The sequence below is a fragment of the Manis pentadactyla genome, chromosome 3 (genome assembly GCF_030020395.1).
Source record: "Manis pentadactyla isolate mManPen7 chromosome 3, mManPen7.hap1, whole genome shotgun sequence".
NCBI lineage: Eukaryota > Metazoa > Chordata > Mammalia > Pholidota > Manidae > Manis > Manis pentadactyla.
In genome coordinates this window covers 200208274-200232863 of record NC_080021.1, presented here as the reverse complement: position 1 = coordinate 200232863, position 24590 = coordinate 200208274, and the positions used below count along the sequence as shown (strand labels likewise).

The following is a 24590-nucleotide window of genomic DNA, read 5'->3' as shown; positions in this document are numbered from 1 at the left end:
CCGTTTCTTCAGGCCACACCTTTACAGGCGTCGTTCCCACACAAGGGGGAAAAGACCACGAACATGCTACACTCGATAGGCAACAAACTGACAGTATGTTTTAAGAATCTTAAAATGTTTCTCCCCTTCGATCAAGCGGTCCCACATGAGACAAATTCTGAGAGAAACACAAAACAACAACAACAGAAACAGAAGTGCTTACCAGTACACACACACACAGAGCACCTCCACTGGCTCCCCACTGCCCTGGTAATGAAAGCACAGCTCCACGGAAGGGCTGCAAATGTCTTTAAAATGCAGGCCCTGAACTGTGGCGACAAGGAGTGAAACTGACTACCTGCACTTCAAGTCTGAGCCACTCTCCTATGAGCTCCCACGGCGCTATCTATGCCTCATTTTCAGAATTTAATATGGGTCATTTTAGCTGTTACTTGCAATCATACTGTGACCCGCATCCTCATTCTACACACACATAGTCTTAACACACAACTGGACTTTTACAGGGTGGGAAACATATATTATTCATCTCATCTCTTAGAGTTCCCTATATATACTAGGCATTAATAAATATTTGTACAATTCATGAAAATGAATATAAGGCATATATCATTTTATTGTGCTTTGCTTTATTGCACTTCATTGATACTGTTTTTTATAAATTGAAGGTTTGTGGCGACCTGTGCTGAGAAAGTTTATTGGCGCCATTTTTCCAGTATCATTTGCTCACTTCATGTCTGTGTCACAGGTAAACACACACAGAATTGCAAAGTTTTTCATTATTATATTTGTTATGGTGATCTGTGATCAGTGATATTTTATGTTACTATTATAATTATTTTGGGGCAACACGAACTGCACCCATCTGACAATGAACTTAATGTGTGTTCTGGCTGCTCTACTGACCAACCAAACCTTTCTCTCTCCCTGTCTTCGGGATTCCCTATTCCCTGAGACATAACAATATTGAATTTGGCTCAATTAGTAATCCTACAATGGCCTCTAAGTGTTCAAGTCAAAACCTAGAAATGATTAAGCTTAGTGAGGAAGGCATGTCAAAAGTCAAGACAGGCCAAAACCTAGGCCTTTTATGCCAATGGGCCAAGTTTTGGATGCAAAGGAATAGTTTTTGAAGGAAATTAAAAGTGCTACTTCAGTGAACACATGAATGATAAGTGAAACAGTGTGGTTGCTGATAGGAAGAAAGCTTTGGCTTCTGGATAGAAGCTCAAACTAGCCACAACATTCCCTTAAGCCAAAACCTAATTCAGAGCAAGGCCCTCTCTTCAATTCCATGAAGGCTGAGAGGTGAGGAAGCTGCAGGAGGAAAGCTGGCAGCTAGCAGAGGTTGGTTCATGGGGTTTAAGGAAAAAAGCTGTCCCCATAACATAAACGTGCAGGTGAAGCAGCAAGTGCTGATGTAGAAGCTGCAGCAAATTATCTAAAAGATCTAAGATGGTCAATGAAGACGGCTACACTGAACAGATTTTCAACGTAGATGAAACAACAGCTTTATACTAGAAGACACCACTAGGACTTACATAGCTACAGAGAAGTCATTGCCTGGTTTCAAAGCTCTGAAGAATAGGCTGACTCCCGTAAGGGCTAACGCAGCTGATAACAAAGTTGAAGCCAATACTCATTTGCCATTCTGAAAGTCCCAGGGCCCTTAAGAATTATGCTCAATCTACTCTGCCAGTGCTCTATAAATGAACAAAGCCTGATGGCAGCACCATCTGTTTACAACATGGGTTTCTGAATATTTTAAGCCCAATGTGGAGACCTACTGTTCAGAAAAAAGGATTGCTTTCAAAATTTTACCTCTCTTGGACAATGCACCTGGTCACCCGAGAGCTCTAATGGAGATGTACGAGATTATTGCTTTCATGCTTGCTCATATAACATCCATTCTGTAACTGTGGGTCAAGGGGTAATCTCAACTTTCAAGTATTATTTAAGAAATATACTTTGAAAGGCTGTACCTGCCACAGGTAATGATTCCCCTGATGGAATTGGGCAGTAAATCGATAACCTTCTGGAAAGGATTCACCATTTTTGATGCCATTAAGAACATTCATGAAGAAATAAGAACAGGGACTCAAACAAATATTTACACCACCATTCACAGCAGTGTTATTAACAATAGCCAAATATAGAGCAAATAGCCTAAATGTCCACTGATGGATGAATAGATAAGAAAACGTGGTGTAGACATACAATGGAATATTATTCATCCTTAAAAAGGAATGAAATCCTGACATATGCTATATAACATGAACCTTAAAAGCATCATGCTAAATGAAACAACCCAGACACAAAAGGACAAATACTAAATAATTTTATTTATATGAGGTACCTAGAAAAATAGTAAATAATTCCATTTATATGAGGTACCTAGAATAATCAAATTCACAGAGACAGAAAACAGAATAGTGGTTACCAGGGGCTGGGAGGCAGAGCATGAGGAGTTATTTCTGAGTTGTTTCAGTTCAGGATGATAGAAAAGCTGTGCAGATGGATGGTAGTGATGGTTGCACAACAAACTGAATGTACTTAATGGCACTGAGCTGTACCCCACAAAAGGGCTAAAATGGTCAATTTTATGTCATGTGTGTTTTCCCACATCAACAAGAATTTAATGGTAAATTAGAGTAATTTGTTGGCAGGAGAAGCCTTGTCCTGTCCTGTGACCTGAAAGAAATGCCTTCAGCAGAAACACATTAAGAGGCAAAATTTTAAGAAGCAAGGTCTTCATTTTAAAGTACAATGTGTCATAGGACGATTTTAATACACACTGATGAAGATAAATAGCACAAATACAGGTTAATAAAAGCAATTCTATATGAAGTCAAAAGAAGTTTAAAACCTTTGTATGATTTGATGTAATACAAAAATAATTTAAGTATTTTAAGGATTAAATATCCTTTAGGCAACTATACATAGTTATTGAAAACAAGCTTTTGATAACTATCATGCAGCAGGGTTTGAGGTTGCCCTCTGTAGCTAATACGTGGAATTCAGAAAGTTCATACTAGATAAAAACTTGTCTGTAGAAAAAGAACTACAACTCAATAATAACAACCAACTTTTTTAAATGGACAAAATATTTGAATAAACATTTAACCAAAAAAGATATGTGAATAGCTAAGGAGCACATAACATCATTAGCCACCAGGGAAATGCAAATAAAAACCACAAAAATATTACTTCAACCACTAGGATGGTTAAAATAACACAGACAGTAACAAGAGTTGGTGAGAGAGTAGAGAAACAGGAACCCTCACACACTGCTGCTCAGAATGTAAAATGCTGTAGCCCCTTTGAAAACAATTTGGCAATTTCTTAAAAAGTTAAACAAAAAAGTTACCATTAGAGCCAGCAATTCAGATACCTACTTAAGAAAAATAAAAACAAGTCTATACAAAGACTTAACAAGCTAATGTTCAAAAAGCAGCATTATTTTTAACTGTCAAACACTGGAAATTGCCAAATGTCCTTCAACTGGTAAATGGACAGAATATTGTATACCCATAACATGAGATATTTCACAATAAAAGGAATGTAGGATGGATATGCTACAATATGGGTGAACTTTTCATTTAGTGAAAAACTAGAAAAAGACCACCTGTGATTCCATTTGTGTAAAACGTCCAGAAAAAGCAACTCTACAGAGTCAGGGTGTAGACTGATTTGTGGTGCCTGGGTTTAGGGGTGGGGCTGCAGATTAACTGAAAATGAGCATGAGGGATCTTAACGAGGTGATGGCATGCTCTGAAAGTGGATTATGACAACGACTGCACAACTCCGTGAATTTGCTAAAACTCACTGAATTGGATACCTGGAATGCCTTTTATGAAATTACGAGATAATTTACACCTCAATAAGTTGTAAAAAAAAAGTTTCTGTTCCAGATTCCCCACTGATGTTGGTATAAAACATCTCTGATGAATGTGGGAGATGAAACTACAGTAAGCATCCTGGAACAAACCTCAAGAATGTTAGGTATTTAATTATTCCTATAAATTACATATTTTCAGGAAAAAACCAGGGTTTGTATCTTTTCAGAAGAAAAATGAGGGTAAATGACTCTCCTCGGCCATATTCTTTTCATGGCTAGAACATCTCTGGTTAGTCCATTTGGCAATAACTATGCAGGTTTATCACACAGCAATATTTGAACTCGAGGCCTTGGGGGGAAGTGGGGACACAAGGAAGAACCAACATTATCCAGAGGTAGCATTGTAAACCGAAACTCATTAAATCACAGCAAATATTGCTGAGTCACAGAACATTTAAGATCTCTTCACTTTCGTAAACTGAAAGTTTTCTAGGTTAGTTCTCTTTTATATAGGAGGTGGCTCCTATAAAACATTAAGGAGTTCTACACTTTCGTACACTTGAAGTTGTCTGGATTACTTCTCTCTTTATAAGAGTGACCTCAACTTTTATCTTGAGGAACTTTGTACTACTGTTGAGTCTGTGGGGGTCCTCCAGGACCCTATGACCTGAGACCAAACCTAACTGCCTCAGGGCTTTTAGTACCTTTTTCGGTTAGAAATTATTATTCTGACTCCACCAGTGAATTTTACAAGGAATAATCTGCTACCATCTATCCATTCCTTTGACGTCTAATTTCACAACAGAAAATGTAACTGAAAATTTATTCTGTACCATTTCTATAGTCTTTTCCTGAATTTTACTGTCAATAGAGTCTCTTTATATAGATTTTAGAATATGTATTCTACAGATGGTAGGAGATCATAGTATCAAATTCCTAAGGTGGGCAAGTAATACAAATGAGAACTTGGTACATAAAAGAGTAGATTCCCCAAATGAAGGAAGCAGCTGCTACACAAAACTAGCTAACTGCCCACTGATACATGGTCCCAGTGTTGTCAGCCCTTATAGTTTTCAAAACAAGTTTTTAAAATAAAGTTTCCTGGTTTTTAAATGGTGCCAATTACATACACACACACACACATGCACACACACGCACACCTTACCATAAAGACCAACTAAAACATGTCAAATGGCCCAAATATAGTTTGTAACCTTTACCATACAGAATGTTTACACTCCAAATAAAGGAATCTGTATTTAGTATGGGTAAACTTTAAAAAATAGGATTCTATTTTGCAAAACACAATCCATCCAGAATAGCTGTGTTCAGCTCCCATTTCCTCCTCCTTCCCTCCCCCATCTATTTTTCTAGAACTACTCTCCTGGCTCGATGGCTCAGGTGCATGCCCTCTAGATTCCCAAACCCCTTAGCCAATGCCCAGAGCAACACAGGTTGGGGTGATTTGTCCAATACAACATTCCCTGAAGACAAACTTGTCTGAGCTTCACTGACTTGTTTCCATTAACAGCATTTTAACGATTCTGGCTCAAGTACTCAAAAAGTACATTGCATTCTCATTAAACTAGACGTTCAGTATCCAAAATGAGTAATTTTATACTAGAGAAATTTGGAAATTCCAATGAATCAAAGACGTTTAGCTTATTCCCATAGCTTCAGAGAATATCAGAGGTACCAAGAAGAAAAACCTTAGAAATCATTAGTTCTACCCTCTCATTCTATGAGTGAAGAACCTAGTTTAGAAAGGTCAAATGATTTGCCCAAGGTTATACAGTGAATTGGCAAACTGGGACAGAACCCAAGTTATGTGAATTGTCATTTTCTACTATACTACTTGGTAACAGAAGTTGAAGCTAGGAGAAAGGGAAACCTGAAAAAAAGTGGTTAGTAAGTGGGGTCTGTGCACCCCTCTCCTGCTTAGGTTCACATTTAGCCTTTTAGAATTATTTCACATCTCATTCTGCTTTCTCCACTTTCCACATGACTTTACAAACTGTTATTACTATCTACCAAAAGCTGACAAAAAAAATTTGGGTAAATGGAAAGTGTATTTTTCCCAGCTGCTAACACATCACAGTTGCAGCTACTGATCAACACTGTGTTGGTTTACATGGCAGGTTTTAAGTAAGGGGCCATTTTGACTAAATCTCCCCTGACCTTACTATATTCCAAGAATTATTCTCCAGAGTGAAATCCTCGATGCCTGATGAGGCCTGAATTACTTTTAAATGTCTTCTCACATTCCTTACATTCATATTCTCTTCTGCCAGTATGAATTTTTAGGTGTTCTACAAGGATTGAGCTTCGACTGAAGGTCGCTCCACAATAGTTACATTCATAGGGCTTCTCTCCAGTATGAATCCGATGATGTTCATTGAGAGATGAACTCTGACTGAAGGATTTCCCACATTCTTTACATTTATAAGGTTTCACACCAGTATGAATTCTCTGATGACGACTCAGGAGGGAATGGGTAGGGAAGGCTTTCTCACATTGATTACATTTGTAGGGTTTTTCTCCTGAATGAAGTCTCTGATGATAAATTACAGATGTAAAATGGCTGAAAGTCATCCCACAATCATTACACAAATATGGTTTCTCTCCAGTGTGGATTCTCTGATGTCGGGTAAGGCAAGAATTCTGTCTAAAGGCTTTTCCACACTCACCACATTTGTAGGGTTTCTCTCCAGTATGAATTCTCTGATGTTTGGAAAGGGATGAGCTATGACTGAAGGACTTTCCACAATTGTTACATGTGTAGGGTTTTTCTCCAGTATGAATTCGTTGATGTTGAATAAGAGATGAACTGTCACTAAAGGGTCTCCCACATTCTTTACACTTATAGGGTTTTTCTCCAGTATGAACTCTCTGATGTTTAATGAGGTGGGCACTCAGGGTGAAAGATTTTCCACAATCATCACATTGGTAGGGTTTCTCTCCACTATGAGTTCTGTGATGTGGTGTGAGTGAGGAACTGTCACTGAAAGCTTTTCCACATTCATTGCACATATACGGTTTCTCCCCAGTGTGAATTCTCCTGTGTTTGGTCAGTGAGGCACTATAGCTGAAGGCTTTTCCGCATTTGCTACATTTATGGGTTCTCTCTCCAGTCTCACTTCCCTCATCTTTATTTAAAGTTTCATCTTGACACAAATCCTTCCAGCACTTTTCACAGGTAGAGGAGTTTTTTCTCTTAGTATGAGATGAGTTTTGAGTAAAGGCTACCCCACAGCTACTGCACTTCTGGGACTTACCCCCCAAATGAATTTTCTGATGTTTTTGATGTTCAGTAAGAGATGAAGAGTGACTTAAGACTTTCCTGCCTTCATTACATTTCCGTGGCTTTTCTCCAGTATGTTCTTTGCGGGTCAGAAGGTCTGAATGAAAACTGAAGGGTTTCTTGCCTTCATTATATCTCCGAGATTTCTTCCTTAAGTAGACTCTCAAATGTTTAATTATGTCCGAATTTTGTTTGAAATTACTTCCAAAAGGGCTCTTGTCTGGGTCAAATTCCTCACCCTTACTGCCTCTCCCATGACTTTTCTTTTGTGTGACTGCTACTTGTGAATATTCCTTATGACTACGATCCTCTAATCTGCCATAACGTTTTCTGGATTCTCCCTTCAAGCCATAATCACCACCCGTTAGGTATCTTTCTATTATTTTATCTAAAGTCGATTCTTCCATAAGAACATCTTGATTTCGAACAGATTCCTTCAATTCATCCTCTAAAAGAAATAACAAATATAGAGTATTTCCTGTTTGCAAGAAAGGAAACTGCTGTATTCAGGACTAAAATAGGAAAAGAGACAGTAATAACTATAAGGAATATGGCTTGGACAGTTTTCAAAGAGAAGCTTATAAAATAGGGAAAGGAGAAGTAATATAAAGAAACTAGGTAAATATAGGGCTTAGGAAAAATATTGAGGAACGTGGAAAGTTTGTGTTTTATAATTAGAGGTGCAAGTTCTCACACTCTTTTCAGATTTCTGTAATAGGTTCAAACTTATTTTTTCAATATCCAATTTATCCTTTTTCCAAATAATAATGATAGTACCAACATTACTGAATAAGCAAATGTCAGGTTCCATACCAGGCACTTTACCTGTATTTCACTTCATCGTCAAACAGTCCTATGAAGTATGTCCTATTTTATACCTGTTCATGGATGGGACAACTAGGCACATAGAATGTAAGTAGCTTGCCCAAGGTTAATGTATTATGTGTGACAGAACGAGATTTTTAACCTAGTTTGACACTGAAACCCATACTTTTGGTCCCTATACCATACTGCTTCTCTTCAAAACAGCCAAATAGCACTAAATTTGTAGAAAATATTTAAAACATCACAGATATGTAGCAACAACTATAGCAGACTTCCAAAGGTTACCACAGTCTGGGCCTGATCAACTTTATGGATACTCTAATCAGGCATCCATTTACTGTCCCTACTAACCTACAGCATGTTCAGTACTATTCTCTTAAGTCTTAATAGTTCATGCTATTTAGAATGCAATCCTACAATACCTTTACTACTACAAACGTATAAATTTAACAGGGCCTAGGGTTCAAGTCTCATAATCTACACAGAGCTTTCTCTAATACCAGACTCTCACTGTTTATACTCTTCTCAGAACTTTGAATTAATTTATTATTCACATCATTCATCCTGGCTCTTAATCATGAGATTATATTATCACTTTTGTAAAACTTTTTTTAGAAAGGTTACTATACAAAATCCTATTTTCTGGAAGTTAACCATTGTTAAAAATTTGGTGTATTTTCTTCTAGAATTTTTATCTTTTAGAATAAAACTATGTGTAATTCTCTCCCATCTCATTGGTAATTTTTCATAAAGATGATTCTAATCAGTTATCCCTCATACATAGCATAGTTTATTCCTTCACTGAATGTTAATCAAATGACTTTCTTCAAAAGAGAGTCATAAAGTGGGACTACTGAACCAACGGGTAGGAAAGTATTATACCACATGATACATGATGAACAGGTGAGTACTCATCTCTGTCAAATATCTTTAAATCTTTGCAAATTTGATTTATAATAAGTAGTATTATTGTTTAAATGTGTATTTCACTGTTGACCAATGACATTGAACATTTTCTTCATGTTCACAGCTAAATTTTGTCACTCTTGTCACCATCTGCTCAAGTTCTTCACCCATTTTTCTGAACGACTCAGGGTTTCTTACTGACTTGCACTAGCTGTTTGTATATTATGGCTATTGACTCTGCTTTGTGTCCAAAGCTTTTTCTCCAGTCTGTTGTACATGACTTTTTGAATTGGTTGTACCTCTAAATGATGCTTCTTTTATGTAAGCTCTTGGGGCGAGGGGCATATATTTATAGCAAAGCTGCTAGATTTTACTCAAAACATTTTTAGAATCCATTTTTGGAATTACTCTCCCAAATGCTACTTAAACATAAGATGAATGCTGTACTTTATTTGTGGAACTGTACTGGAAACAATAATAACTTCGCTAACATGAATAGTTAAGAAGATGGTATAAGGCAAATTACTGTTTTCTTCTTTAAAATAAACAAACCAAAGTATTAATATAGAAAGTAATCATTTCTTTTTTACATATAAATTTAATATATTTATGGTTAAATTTTAAGGCAAAGATAAATAAAAATATGTAATCCCTCAAGGAAAACCAGTGTTCACATGAATGTCTTCAATATATTAAAAATCTACATACATCTATATATTTAGGCATTTACATGTATATGTACATTTTTTCCCTTTAATAGAAACAAGATTATACTACATATGTTGTCCATGAGATGAATTCTTATTTATCCTTAAAGACTCAACTCAAAGGTTAAATAAACTCTTGTTCTATTTTCCCATTGCTCCTTATATATGGCATTACTGTAGCATGTATCCCATTATGCACACTTTTTGTGTTGGTATCTGCATCTATGGATCCATAAAAATGTACCTTTCTCATCTCCTAGTTTGGTGCTTACTTAACAGCTCAGCTGCTGCTCCGTGACACCACCAGAGCATTCATGCCAAGGACCCTTTCCCGTGGGCTGCACACAGTTAATGACAAGTTTAAAAGGATATTTAGGCAGGCCCATTTCTATGAGGCATTGACTCTGATAGACAACTCTGGCTGGAAGACGCTTTTTTGGCCTTGTCAAGACTAAAATGAACTTCGGTCTAACATGCTTCCTAGCCAACCTTCCTTCCTTCCCTTTCTCACTTGCAGGTGTTAGCCTGCATCATGTGCTGAAAGTTCTCTCAACCTCTTCCAGCTCCCAGTTCCATTTTCCTTCAGTGGAATTCTTCTAAGTATCCGGCAAGGATAATCATGTCTTGGTGCCTACTTTTTGGAGGACGCACACTAACAGTCTTCCCTGTTAAAATGAACCTTCCAAAAAGCCAAGGGGTATATTCTAATCATCTTTCTATTTTGGTATCTAGCCCACCCAATATTTCAAAAAATCTTCTCAAATAACTTGGTAAGCAACTGTTTTAAGTTCCTTGTCTACTTTTTACCAACTCACCTGGTCTGGAGCCTTCTGACACTTCTTGTTCCAGTAGCCATGGTAGTTCAACCCACTTCAGTTGGGAAATCAAATCTAATTTAGACACTGGGAAGCCTGCTCATAGAGAAAATAATAGAAAATGGCTGTTTTTGCATAAAACAAAGACATTCCAGCATTCATACATAGCCTCTGATTCTCCAGGGAAAAGAAGATGCTGCCAAACAGAGTCATCAGTACTAGAATTTGAAATATATGCACACCTACGTTCATTTCAGCATTATTTACAATAGCCAAGGTATGGAAGCAACCCCTGTGCCCATAGATAGATGAATGGATAAAGAAGACATGGTACATATACACAATGGAATATTACTCAGACACAAAAAAGAAGGAACTCTTGCCATATTCAGTAACATGGATGGACCATGCTAAGCAAAGTCAGTCAGATAGAGAAAACAAACAAACAAAAAATAGACCCATAAATACTGACACCTACTGTAGGTTATCATAGTGGAAGGGAATAGGGAATGAAAATATATGAAGGGGATAAAGAGGTACAAACTTCAAATTATAAAACAAATTAGTCATAGGAATCAAAGTACAACATAGACAGTATAATCAATAATACTGCAGTATATTGGTATGGTGACAGGGAATAACTACACTTAACATGGCAAGCATGTAGTAATGCATACAATTATTGAGTTGCAAATTATTGAGTTGCAATACAAATATATATTGTATATTTGATACCAATATATCAACTATATTCCAATAAAAAAAGTAAATGTCACAGAAAAAAATACTGGAATGTGAGGAAAAAATGGGGAAAGTATGGCCTTGATGACAGCAAAATGATGCTCAGCATTTTCAGTTCAATGAAGTAAAGACCCTTTTATGGAGAGAACACTGCAGAAAGGTACATATTCAGGACCCATTTTTAGGATTAAGTCATATTATCCTTTAATGGCCAACCAAAGAGTTACTAGTACTTATCTTTCAATAACAGTGGACAAAAAAAATACCCAGCTTAGATGCTACATCATGAAGAAAAGATGACTTTACCCAGAAATTCTAGGTTCCTGAAGTTCTCCAGTAGTACCTCTTTATATAACTCCTTTTGAAAAGGCTCCAGTTTCCTCCATTCTCCTCTGGAAAAGTTCACAACCACATCCTTGAATGTGATGGAATCCTAGAAAACCGAACAGTCTTTTGCATTGAATTATTCCCTAATAGATCCTAAGGGTTCAGAGAAGTGGTTAAGATAAAGTAATAGTTTGATAGTATTTAAATTTGTAAGAATTCCAAAGCAAGCTACAAGTGATACGGATCAAGATCATAACACAATCCCTGCCTTTTCCATTTGGTACCTGGTGTGAAATGTTTTAAAAGAGTTCCCTGGAATGGTTAACATTGATTAAGTCCACCCTAACACACTGATTTGTAGGATTAACAGAAAAATATTAAAAGGAGGATACAAATTACATTCCCAAGCCCCAAATTCACAGCATTAATGTAAACTATAGGCAATAATTAAATACATATGAGAAATATCAGTGACTACATTCCAAATTTTACTTTCCAGCTGGTTGTAAGTAGCAATTATTTTCTATCACAACCAAACACAATCTGTGCTCAGTAACATATTCACACTTGCGATCACGCCAAATGGCAAAGGAGCACAGTTAAAATATATTTTCTATAGCATCCTCTGCATGGCATTTTGAGGCAGTATAACAGAATGGTTATTAGCACTTGTATTAGCTTCCTGTGGGTACTGTAACTTTGGTGGCTTAAAACAACAGAAGTTTATTCTCCCACAACTCTAGAGGCCAGAAGTCTGAAATCAAAGTGTTGGCAGAGCTGCACTGCCTTCAGAGCCTCTGAGGGAGAACCTGTTCCTTGCCTCTTTCAGCTTCTGCTGGCTGCCAGTGTTCCTTGGCTTGTGACCTTATTACTCCAGTCTTCACATTGTTTTCTCCTGTTTGTATGTTCAGTCTCCTTCTGTCTCTCTAAAAGGACGCTTGTAATGGCATGTACAGACCACCCTTATAATCCAGCATAATTTCACTTCAAAATCCTCAGTGTAATCATCATCTGCAAGGACCTTTCTTCCAAAAAAAGTAACATTCATAGATGCCAAAGATTAGGAAGTGGACATATTTTTGGGTGCCACTGCCAGCCTACTGTAGCACTCCTATACACTACTGCAAGAATTTTTTTTTCCTAACTGGAAATTATTAGCATATAGGAAACTGATTTGTAACCAGCTACTTTCCTCAACTATTCAAGAGTTTCAATACTTGTCCAGTTGATTCTCTGAGGTTTTTCCAAATAGACAGTATTATCTGCAAATAATACACATTTGGCTTTTTCATACTAATACTTTATCTCATTTCTTTCTTATCTTGCTGCATGGCTAGAATATTCAGAAAATATAAATAGAAGTAAAGTTAGACATCCTTATCTTCTTACTGGCATTGTGAGAACTACTCTTTAATAAATTTTCCAACACTTGTTAGCTGGAGATTTTTTTATCATGTTAAAGAAATGCAGTTCTATTTCCTCCCAATTTTATCAGGACTAATTCTTGAATTTTAGGAAATAAATTTTTCTTGTTTTTACTAGAATCAGACTTGTGACCAATTCTGGTCACTGAAATAAAACAGCATGTGAAGAGGGAGCTAGAAGAAATGTGAAGAATGTGAAGAAATGGAGACTGTTTTAATTATTCTAGTATCTTTATACCATTAGGAGGAGCTCAGCAGGTATTCACTTAAGAATGAAAACCAGAGAAGGGAAGCTTACCCTCGACTCAGTATTTGGAAGGACAGATACCATTTTATCTTCTTCAGGGTTCTCCTCTTGGGAAACAACAGAATCTTGAGAGACTGGATCTAGGAAGGGGGTAAAAAAAAAAGTCCAGTCTTTCAAACGAATTTCTCAGACTAGTAATTCTTACATACATCTCTTTGGAGGAAAAGGTGCAAAGGAACAGAAAATAAGTTTTTCCCACTCTTACTTAAGCACAAAGAACCACCAGAGATCGAGCTTCCTACTAAACCAAAGCTTTTCCTCCCACCCCATAAAAAAGAGTCTTAAATTCACAAAAACTGGTTTCAATTATTCCCTACACCTACAGTCTTAATGCATATAATCTCCATAGTAATAATTATTTTTAAAATATTTATAAGATGTACTAAGGTAAAACAGCCTATTTGCTTTATGTATTAGTTTTTTTCATAGTCCGAGTACAATGCCTTGCACAAGAGTCACTTATTGAATGAAAGCACCAAGCTGGTCTCAAGACTGACTCCTCTTCCAGGATCACCAGCAGATTCCTAAAGACTGAAACCACACATCTGAAGATATGTATTTAAATATCCTGAGATGTCAACAGCTCTTCTAATAAGGGAAGTTCTTTAAATCATACTTCACTTTCTTATGAAAAGAATTTTATACAAATTGATTAGTCAAGAGAAAATAGAATTATGTAATCAAGTATAAAGGAGATTAAGGAAACTATTCTTAGAATTGAGTCTTAGAATTGATTTAGCATCATGAATTGATGCTAGAGCCATCAATTCATGAACTTCTTTATTATAGAGGCCTCCACACACAGGCCCTAATTTTGGGGAAGCCCTATTCTGCAGTGACAGACCAGTAAGAGAGTCAGGGAATCCAATTTTAAATACTGTTGCCAGCAAGACCACAAATTAAGCCTGTGGAGGTTAACACTATTTCCCCTCTCTCAGAACCTTTGGCAGAATACGAACTGTCACATATGTATTATTGGGAACCTTATGGTAAGTAGTATGCTATAAATGTTTGAAATATTGACAGCATTTTAGAGGGATTTTATAAAAGTTGAACCATATACCCTCAAAGGGCTATCCACCCTAGAAGACTTTTCATCATTGTTTTACAATGACATAATTTTAATTCAGTTTATATTTTATACTTTATATATAAAATGCATAATAATGTAATTATGAAAATATAAGTCCCCCGCTCCTCCCCTAATGCTGTGGAACTGCACTACCCACTAGGGTATGCACTACACATACAGCTTTTTAAATTAAATCCTCTATTCCTTATTTGCAGTAGCCATGTTCATTTGCTTAACCTGGAGAGTAAAACAGTGCAGGACACATTTCCAGCCCTGCTGATATGGGGCAGCCCCATTCTAGAACCATGCTACTGCACACCCTGTAGCTAGAAGGTAAGGTCTGCGCTGGCTGATATGCTTATAACTCCAAGTATTTTCAAGGAATTTCTTTCTCTCCTGTGTTCTAAGGTGTCCTCTGCTGAAGAGTGAAGGGAAAGAAATGAGTACTTCTTGAGAATCCTCCCTGTTTTATACCTTCACTTGTTTAGTCTTGATGAGAGAACTACAGAGAACTTGGGACCCTCTTTTTAACAGATAAGAAAATTAAAGTTCTGGGAGGTTACACAGCTTGCCTAAGATCACACAGGACAAGGCAAGAATGATTCAAACCCAAGCTTAGACTCCTCTTTAGCAATAAATTGCTTTCTTTGGGGGCATTTACTGTCATATCTTGAGATTGCTCTCATTTCCTCCCTCCATCCATAAGGCTCACCTTCCTTTTCTTCAAGCATTTGTGTCAAATCCTCTATTAGGGTTACCACTTCCTCACTATTCTCAGGATGTTGTGACTTTACCCAAATCCTGATCTCCCCAGGCAGAATGGTCAGGAATTGCTCAAACACCAGAATTTCTAAAATCTGTTCTTTTGTGTGGATGTCTGGCCTCAGCCACTGAATGCAGAGCTCCCAGAGTTGATTCAGGGCTTTTCTAGGTCCAGTCACTTCTGAGTAACAAAACCACCTGAACCTCTGTCTGAAAGACTCTGGGTCAGCAGTGTCTTCTCTTGGGACAGCTTCTTGATCCCCAGGAGTATCCATTCTTAGGACCTTGTTGTGTTCACTTAAGGCCAGAGTTAGAGGGTCTGGGGAGATGGCTGTCATCTTGTTCAAAGGTATTACAGCTTGCAGTGTGTATCACCAGCAGGATCCAGCCCCTTTTAGATCCTACTTGAGTATCAGTCCAGTCCACCAACAGGCACTGCAGACAGCAAAATATCAAGGATTCCAAGGCTTCAGCTTACAGTCTTGCAGAAACTGTAGGGAAATATAAGATATTAAAAAGTGAAACAACTGTTAGCCCCCAAAAAACTGTTCTTGGCATAGTTCACATATACATACACACATCCCTTTCCAAGGCCTAGAACAGCCCTGCCCAACTACTATGTTAAAATTACAATTATCTTTGTAGGTGAAAAGCTGAAAAGTAATTAGAGGTATCCTTCCAAGAAAACAGTTTCTTTAGACTAAATATTCATAAGCAAAACATTTCAGAAATGGATCCAGTCACATATCCATTCAACAACTGCTGCCCACGTGCCCATGAATGACCACACATTTCTCACCAGCCAGCCACTCAACTCAGGAGCCTGATTTCATATTTGCCTCTCAAATTTCTCAATCAATAATCAAGTTATATTTTTATTTCCTAAGAACCTCTCCATTCCACCCTCTTAAAACTACCTAAGTTACAGGCTTCTTCAATCGAGTCTCACACTGTAACCTAAGGATTCCTTTTAATATGCAAAAGATGGTCCTACCACTCACCAACTGTCTCAAGATAAAAGTCAAATAGAGACCAAGTATAATGAATGACCTAGATAGAGATCCTGCCCTGATAATCTTACCTCTTGAGCTCTAGCTACCCCTGGTGGACGCTGCAGCCACAAGAACGATCTCCGCATTCCCAGACATTCTCGACACCCCACCCCACCCCCGCCACCCCGCCACTTTTGCACTGCACTAGAGCCATTCCGTCTCCAAACGCTGCCTCATTTTCCTCTCCTGCCTAACTTTTACTGGTTCTTTAAACTTGCAGATTGCTTTCAACTGTTACCTTTTGCCTGAAGCTTTCTCTGATCCCCAAGGGCATTTCTGCAGAGCCTGCCCTATATTGCCTTTTTTTTTTCTTCATTCTACAAATAGCCAAACATCTACAATGAGCTGAAAATTTGACACTACGGAGGCAGGCATGGACAGGTAAGAAAAGTGTTCCCACCCTCACAGGGCACCCATGAAATGACAATACAGCCTGAGATGCTTACAAAGCGACAAGTGAGAAGACAATCTCCTACTGCAGGTATGATACTATTAATTACCCACCTTCTAGCACGGAGCGCAGCACACAGTATGAATGACGTCATTTACTCTTCTACCAAATACTAAGCGCCTACCAAGTACCTGGCGTTGTGCTGAGCACCTGAGACTCTTCGGTGACTAAGACACTCGTCTCGGTCTCCAAGGAGCTTATAATAAAGGCTCCTTGAAAATGTGACGCAGGCAAGAAGTTGTTCTCCAACGCGGGGGAAGGGAGATATGTCCCATAGGGGACGTTTAGCAGTGTCTAAAGGCATTTCGGTTATCACGACTGGGGAGGAGGGATGTCACCGGTACCTAGTGGGTACAGCCAAGGATGCTGCTAAACATCCTGCAAAACACTGGACAGCTTTGCTCCACTCCCGGACCCCTACCACTAACCCCGCCACACACACACACACACACACGCAAAGAATTCTCTCGCCGAGAATGTCAAAGTACTTAAGTTGCAAGACCACAGCTGCACTGGGGTGATGGATGAGAGCTCCATCATTCAAGACAGTACCCACCTCCCACACAAGCTGCAGCACTGGGAGTGCGCAGCGAGGTCGGGCGGCTGCCCTCGGCCCCCACCCCGCCCCAGGTGTGCCCTCAGAACCGGAGACTTGGCCGCCGTCCCCAGAGGAGGGGCCCGGGACAACCACTACCTGCATCCGGACCTGCAGCCAGGACCAGCGACACCGCAATAAGCTTCTAGAAGCCGAGACTGCAGGAGCTGCGCGCGCAAGCCCGCGGTAGGGACACTGCGCCTGCGCATGGGCACAGAACTACGACTCCCGGAATGCGCTTGTCCCAGTTTGCTAAAGTCCAGTGCTTTCCATAGGTTCCCACCCTGGCCTGTTGCGCATGGTCACTGGGAAGCGGTTGGTGGGCTCGACTGTAGAATTACTGTTGCGCAAAAGGCCCGAAGGCCTAGAACCTTCTCAGGTTTTCAATTCTATGATGTTCTGTCTCCTTGGTAACCTCAAACCATCCCTCCTCCTTCTCTCCCTACCTTTCCCTGAAACTCAGGCTGGAAAAACCCATCGCAGAAGAGTATTCGTGATGCATTCAAAGCAAGCCATAATTCATGCCACAGCTTGAATTAAGCAAACATTAATTTGTATCTTCTACACCTGCCACCGTGGTCCAAACTACCATCATCCCTCACCTGAATTATTGCAATAGTTTTCTTGATACCCCTTTTCTACTCTTGTGTGTTCAACACACTGCAGCCAGAGAGATCCTTTAAAAATGTAAAATAGACTACGTGCCTCCTCTGCTTAAAACCCTGCCAGTGCTTCTCATTTCACTCATAGTAAAAACCCAGATTTTTACAGTGGTTTACAAGGGCCCATGGAATCTGGCCACCCGTAACCTCCCTGACCTCTTTCCCCACTTCCTCTCCTTGTCCTCCAACCTTCTGGATGCTTTCTCCTCCCTTAGGTAGCGGTGTGGCCTACTTGGCCACCCCTTCACGTCTTCTCATTGTAAATTTTATTTATCGTCTTCACTAGAATATCAATTCCACAAGGACAGGATTTTATCTGATTTGTTCCATGGAGATAATACTCTCAAGGTCCCAGAGCAGTATCTGGCACATACTAGGTGCCCAATAGGTATTTATTGTCTGTATTAATAGGTACTTGTATTGATTGCTAGGGGTATAGCGAAGAGGGTTGAGGAACTCCAAAAGCTTTATTTTATTGGGTCCTAATAATTAACAATTAATTAACAACTAGATGACTTTTGAAGAGGTGGAGTTGGGAGAGAAAGACATTTAGAATGAAGGAGCAGGGTGCATCAAGGCCCTGAAATATTTTTTAAATTTTTTATTTTCTTCACAAGGTGAAATTTTTAAAAATTTATTTTTAATTGAAGTATAGTTGACATACAACATTGTATTAGTTTCAGGTATACAAAGTAGAGATTCAAGATTTATGTACATTACAAAATGATTACCACAATTAGTATAGTTATCATCTGTCACCATACAAAGTTCTTATAATATTATTCACTATATTCCCTGTGTTGTACTTCACAGCCCTGTGACTTACTTATTTTATAACTGAAAGTTTGTACTTCTTAATCCCCTTCACCTGTTTCACCCATCTCCCTGCCTACCTCCCCTCTGGCTACTGATAATTTGTTCTCTGTATTGGTTTCCATTTTCTTTTGCTTATTCATTTGTCTTGTGTTTTAGATATAAGTGAAATCATGGTATTTTTGTCTTTGTCTGACTTTCTTCATTTAATATAATACCCTCTAGGTCCATCCATGTTGTTACAAATGATAAGATTTTGTTCCTTTTTTTGGCTGAGTAATATTCCATTGTATATGTATACCACTTCTTCTTTATCCATTCATCTATCAATAGACACTTAGGTTGCTATTATAAATAGTATATTCCTTGGCCATTGTAAATAATACTACAATAAATAGAGGTACATACTGTAAGATTAATTCCAGCCGAAATAAGCAGGCGAAGAGAGGCAACAAAGGGCCAGGTAGTTTATTTGAACGCAAACACCCTGGCGAGATTTTCCCAGTCTGTAGAAATGGAGGCTGGAGAATTCGCGCGTAAGCAGACAGGCAGCAAGTTTTTAAAGAACGTAGGGGGAGGCAGAGCTTAGATTTACAGTGGTGCAAGGATTGGCTAGCCCAAGGCACATTTTTAAGGTTGGGAAGGGGCAACAGCCGGGGACTTTGACATGTCATCAGTGTCTGATGTGGGAGGGGGCAGCAGCCAGGGACTTTGGCATATCAGTGTCCAATGTGCTTGCTTTTCCCGTCAGTGCCCTCAGCCTTACATTTCAGCCTTTTGGTTATAATGGGCGCCGACTCGATCTGGCTACTTCTGGCTTAGGAGGGGTGACGTGGGGGGGTTTAAGGCTGGTTGACGGCTGGAAGCTCAGTCGGGAGGGGCGAGTATTTGTACAGCAACAGTTGATTGATTTTTATGTGTGTCATTTCTGCTATGCGCTGTTGAAGGAACTTAAAAACACGTGGACCAATAAGGAGTATGAAACAGATTGCTGCAACAGGGCCTAGGAGAGGCACTAACCAGGCCATAATAGCGGATTGAAATCAGCTGTATGGATTATTACCTGATATGCCAGTTCCTTGGAGTTCCCTTTTAAGTTTTTGTAGTTTGTGAACATTCTGCTCTACAAGTCTTGGCTCATTGATATAGTAACAACACTGTTCCCCTTCCAGCGACCGGAAGAGAAGGAGAACAATAGACAGGTCCCTCCCTTCTCTGCAGTAAGGAGGTCTAAAGCATGGCAGTTTTGGAGGGTTACTTGGGCCAAGGAAGTGATTTGCCTCTGGAGGGATGCCAGAGAGGCTGCAGATGCTTGGACAGCTACTTCGAGCCATCGTTCTAGTTTTTCTAGGGCTGTAATACTGTAACCCAGGGCACCAGCGCTCACTCCCATGGCTAGAATGGAGGAAGTGAGGGAGATCCCCGCCACTAAAGGCAGGAAGACTGCTCTCGTGTGACGGGATTCTGAGGCCCAGAAGTTGGTGAACTCAGCTCCCCTGTACAGGGTCAGCCTAGGGACTAGGGTAACTAGCAGGCAAGAAGCATTTGCAAAGTTGGTTTCGTCTAGGGTCCCATTGCACCACAGGAAAGTGCCTGGTGGGGAGCAGAGAAAGGAAGGTTGCTTATAGTGATGTTTTGAGGTTACATTTGCTTCAGGTGTTTCGAATAACGGTACCTCACCAATAGGTTTCGGCTTTGAGGGAGGGCTTAGGGGGCAGGGTAGGCTCTCTCTTGGTGGTATCTGAACTGCCACTACAGGGGTTTCTATAAGGGAAGTGCAGAGGAAGCATTGTGTTAAGGACATATTGGGGAGGGTGTGTTGGAATAAGTCTAGCCCCTCTTGTAGGAGACTTAACCAAGAAAAGGGAAGGGTCTTAACCTTTTGTTGTATGTAAGTCTGTAGGTGGATTTCTTGGGTTTTCGTCAGGTTTCTGGGTAATTTCTCTAAGCTTATCATAATTTATAGCTTTTTGGGCAGTTGAGTTCATACCTGCCAATAAGTAGTGAACCATGCGATCCCGGCATGCTTCACCCTCAAGAGAATTATAATCCCACAGGGGTTCCTGTAGAGGAATAGCTTCTCTGCCCATAGGTTCCCATTCATCTGTGGCATGGGCCTCATTGGCACAGTGCTGTGCCGCTGACATGACATGGTCATATTCCTCCGGGGTTAGAGTGGATTGGAGGACTACATGTACATTGTGCCAGGTGAGCTTATAAGCTCGAGTAAGATATTTAAACTGTTTAGCGAACATTACAGGGTTGGAGGAAAAGGATCCCAGTCGCTGTTCTACTTGGGACAAGTCTGCCAGGGAAAAGGGAACATGAACCTGCACTACTCCTTCAGCTCCTGCTACCTCTCTCAGAGGAGCTATCATGTGAGCTTGAGACCGCTGTGACTTAGAGCGGGTTACAGGAGGGCTAGACCATTTGGGCGCCAGCTGCGGCGAGTAAGATGGTGGCGGATTTGAAGGAGGGGATGGAGGAGGCGACCTTGGTAGTGGGGGATACAACCTGGGAATCGGTGCAGAACTTGAAGGCAGGGGACTAGGATATGGGGGAGTTTTATCCGAAGTGGAGTCGGCACCTGTGGAGTAAAATGGTGGTGTGACTGGAAGAGAAGGGGAACAAGGCGGAGGAGAGACTGGAAGAGAAGGAGAGACTGGAAGAGAAGGAGAACAAGATGGAGGAGAGACCAGGAGAGAAGGGGAACAAGATGGAGGACATGAACAATGAGGAAGGGAGCTGGCCCCCGCAGTGGGCCTGGAGGAGCGGGAAGGGGGGTAGTCGAGATCCTCTGCCGAGTCCGTCAGAAAAGAGCCCCGCAGTAATAGGAGTGGTAGAGATAAGCGGTCCTTGGCGGAGGCCTGGGCCAACAAAACTTGGGAAGGAGTACACTTAATACATAGATCCGGACGGGTGCGCAAAGTCCAAAAGGCCTGCACATATGGGATTTCACTCCACTTTCTTCTCTGGTGGCAATAATTAGTTAAGTCAGTGAGGAGGCCAAAATCGAAAGTTCCCTCAGGGGGTCAGTGAGATTGATTGTCCAAGGGATACCGAGATCCAGCCTCAGAGCAAAGAAAGATTAGCTTCCATTTATGAACTTCCCAGGACAAATATAGAGTAGCCAGATTAGAAATGAGACACCGCAATGGGGTCTGAGCCTCTGCTTTTGAGGGCTGGTTCCCCATGTCTGCACCACTTCCCAACTAATCCCGCTGAGAGTAGCGCCCAGCGTCCCAAGCGCACCAAGTCAGGGGAGACGGCCTGGGAGCCTGGGTGAGGGACGTCTCCCTCACCGCAGGGCCAGGGGCGAGTATCCTGGATACTCGCAACGGATGGGCTGAATACCCAGACCTGGACATACACATGATTTCTAACGAACCAGGTGAAATGGAGTTAGGAAGGGAAGCAGACTGGGGGAAACTGAGGGACTCACCAGAAAATAGTCCACGCAGGGGAGAGCAGGCTGAGGTCCCGGGTCGGGGAAGGAGGGGGTGGGGCCGCCAGTGGCCGGTTGGGGCCCTGCATTCACGCTCCTTCCCGGGTTTCAGCACCAAATGTAAGATAAATTCCAGCCAAAATAAGCAGGTGAAGAGAGGCAACAAAGGGCCAGGTAGTTTATTTGAATGCAAACACCTGGGTGAGATTTTCCTAGTCTATAGAAATGGAGGCTGGGGAATTCGCGCGTAAGCAGACAGGCAGCGAGTTTTTAAAGAAGGTAGGGGGCAGAGCTTAGATTTACAGCAGTGTGAGGATTGGCTAACGTAAGGCACATTTTTCAAGTCGGGAGGGGGCAGCAGCAGGGGACTTTGGCACGTCAGTGTCCGATGTGCTTGCTCTTTCCGTCAGTGCCCTCAGCCTTACACATACATCTTTCCAAAGTAGTGTCTTTGTTTTCTTCAGGTAAATACCCAGGAGTGAAATTGCTGGATCCTATGATATTTCTATTTTTAATGTTTTTAGGAAACTGAGTACCATTTTCTGTAATGGCTACACCAATTTACATACCCACCAACAATGTATGAAGGTTCTTTTTTTTCTGCATCTTTGTCAACTTGTATTTTCTTGTTTTTTTGATTCTAATCATTCTGACTGGTATGAGGTGGTAGCTCATTGTGGTATTGATTTGTATTTCCTTGATGACTGGTGATGTTAAGCACCTTTTCATGAACCTATTGTTCATTTGTTTGTTTTCTTTGGAAAAATGTGTGTTCAGGTCCTTTGACAATTTTTTTATTGGATTGTGCTCTTTTTTTATTTTTGATGTTGAGTTCTATGGATTCTTTATGTATTTTGGAAATTAGCCCCTTATCAGATATATCACTTGCAAGTCTTTTCTCCCATTCAGTAGGTTGCCTTTTCATTCTGTTGATGGTTTCCTTCACTTTGCAAGAGCTTTTTAGTTTGCTATAATCCATTGTTTATTTTTGCTTTTACTTCCTTTGCTTGAGGAGACAGATCCAGAAAAATATTGCTAAGACTGATGTCCAAGAGTTTACTGCTTATGTTTTCTTTTAGGGGTTTTATGCTTTCAGTTCTTACATTTAGGTCTTTAATCCATTTTGAGTTTATGTTTGTATATGATGTAAGAAAGTGGCCCAATTTCATTCTTCCACATGTGGCTATCCAGATTTCCCAACACCATTTACTGAAGAGACTGCCTTTTCCCCATTGTATATTCTTGCCTCCTATGCTGTAATCAAATAAATCTGTGGGTTTATATCTGGGCCCTTTATTCTGTGCCATTGATCTATGTGTCTATTTTGCGCCAGTACCATACTGTTCTGATTACTGTCAGTTTGTAGTATCGTTTGAAATTTAGCAGGGTTATACAAGGCCCTGAGACTTTAAAAGGATGGAGCAAGCTCACCTAAATGAACCACTGAGTTCATCTTATGGGCAGCAAGGTAAGCTGAGGAAACAGGTCTACCCACAGTCAAGAAAAAGCCATCCCAGTCCTGGGTCTAAATGCATATTTTTTCCTTTACCCACCTCCTCCTGACTGGCTGAAAGTGGAAGGGACATGAAGGAGAAAAGCTAGAGAAAGTAGACAAACATGGAATGAAATTTTTTTATTAGTTTGGGCAAGTCAGAGAATCTTTAATTAGTGCTTCTCAAACTTTAATGTACCTTAGAATACATGATATTCTTCATTTGAATACAAACTCTGGCACCCTTCCCACTACTACCTGTTGCAGGTGATGATCCTTGGACTACACTTTGAGAAACACTACACTAGTTGGAATATTCTTTAATTAAATGACATGCTACATATGAGTAAGTTACCAGGAAAGAATGACCCTTTTGTGAAACTGGTGGACAAACAGTAACTTTGAATTCAAAGCAAACATCATGGTAAAGAATGATGGGTTGTGCATCAGTGAACAAAGAGAAAATCACAAATCAATTAGTTTCATTTGTAAGCAATGCTGGTGGGACCTCTAAGCAGGATAAGTATACTTAGGAATACTTAAACAAAGAAGTGGGCTTTTTCGTTAGTTTGGTTTTTAGCTGTTTTGGCTTCAATATAGAGAATGGATCAAAAAGAGATAAGGCTGGAAGCAAAAAGACTAGTCTCATTAGGAGGTTGTGTGATAATCCAGATGGGATGATGTTTCCTGCTGCTTGAACCTAGGCTGATCTTAGTAACCACCTAAGCCAATAGAATGCAGTGGAAGTGATGATGCCTGACTTCTGAGATCGAATACATAGGTGTAACTAGCACCCAGTATCCCAGCCCCACTTCCCCTTCACTCTTTCATTCGCCTTCCCAAAGCTGCCACTGTCCTGTACTGTAAATGGAATAGAACTGTTTGACTTGATTTCATACCCTAGAATCTAGAGTCTAGATATGTACTCTTTGTAAATGGCTTCTTTCATTCACATTATGTCTGTGAGCTCTATCACTAGTGTTGCATGTGATTATAAATCAAGGAAAATCATTTATTTTCATCGATGCATAGTATTCCTCTATGATCTGCTACTTACA

At 40.1% G+C, this 24590-nt stretch overlaps 1 protein-coding gene across 1 annotated transcript; it reads right to left on the bottom strand.

Annotated features, from left to right (window-relative positions):
* Positions 1–754: 754 nt before the first annotated feature.
* Positions 755–17292, bottom strand: ZNF483 (zinc finger protein 483). Its single transcript, XM_036915668.2, has 6 exons — positions 17220–17292; positions 14973–15513; positions 13180–13268; positions 11437–11563; positions 10390–10485; positions 755–7584 (listed from the first exon to the last, which is right to left on the bottom strand). The coding sequence occupies exons 2-6, from the start codon at positions 15358–15360 to the stop codon at positions 6032–6034; spliced, it is 2253 nt and encodes a 750-aa protein (XP_036771563.1). The 5' UTR covers positions 15361–15513; positions 17220–17292; the 3' UTR covers positions 755–6031.
* Positions 17293–24590: the final 7298 nt, after the last annotated feature.

What these genes read in the sequence shown, in the direction of transcription:
- ZNF483 (XM_036915668.2), bottom strand. Translation starts at nt 15,360, where the DNA reads ATGACAGCCATCTCCCCAGACCCTCTAACTCTGGCCTTAAGTGAACAC. An exon ending in AATGCTTGAAGAAAAGGAAG is followed by an intron (nt 13,269 to 14,972) that starts GTGAGCCTTATG and finishes CCCCCTTCCTAG; the next exon opens with ATCCAGTCTCTCAAGATTCT. An exon ending in CAGGAACCTAGAATTTCTGG is followed by an intron (nt 10,486 to 11,436) that starts GTAAAGTCATCT and finishes CTCTATGAGCAG; the next exon opens with GCTTCCCAGTGTCTAAATTA.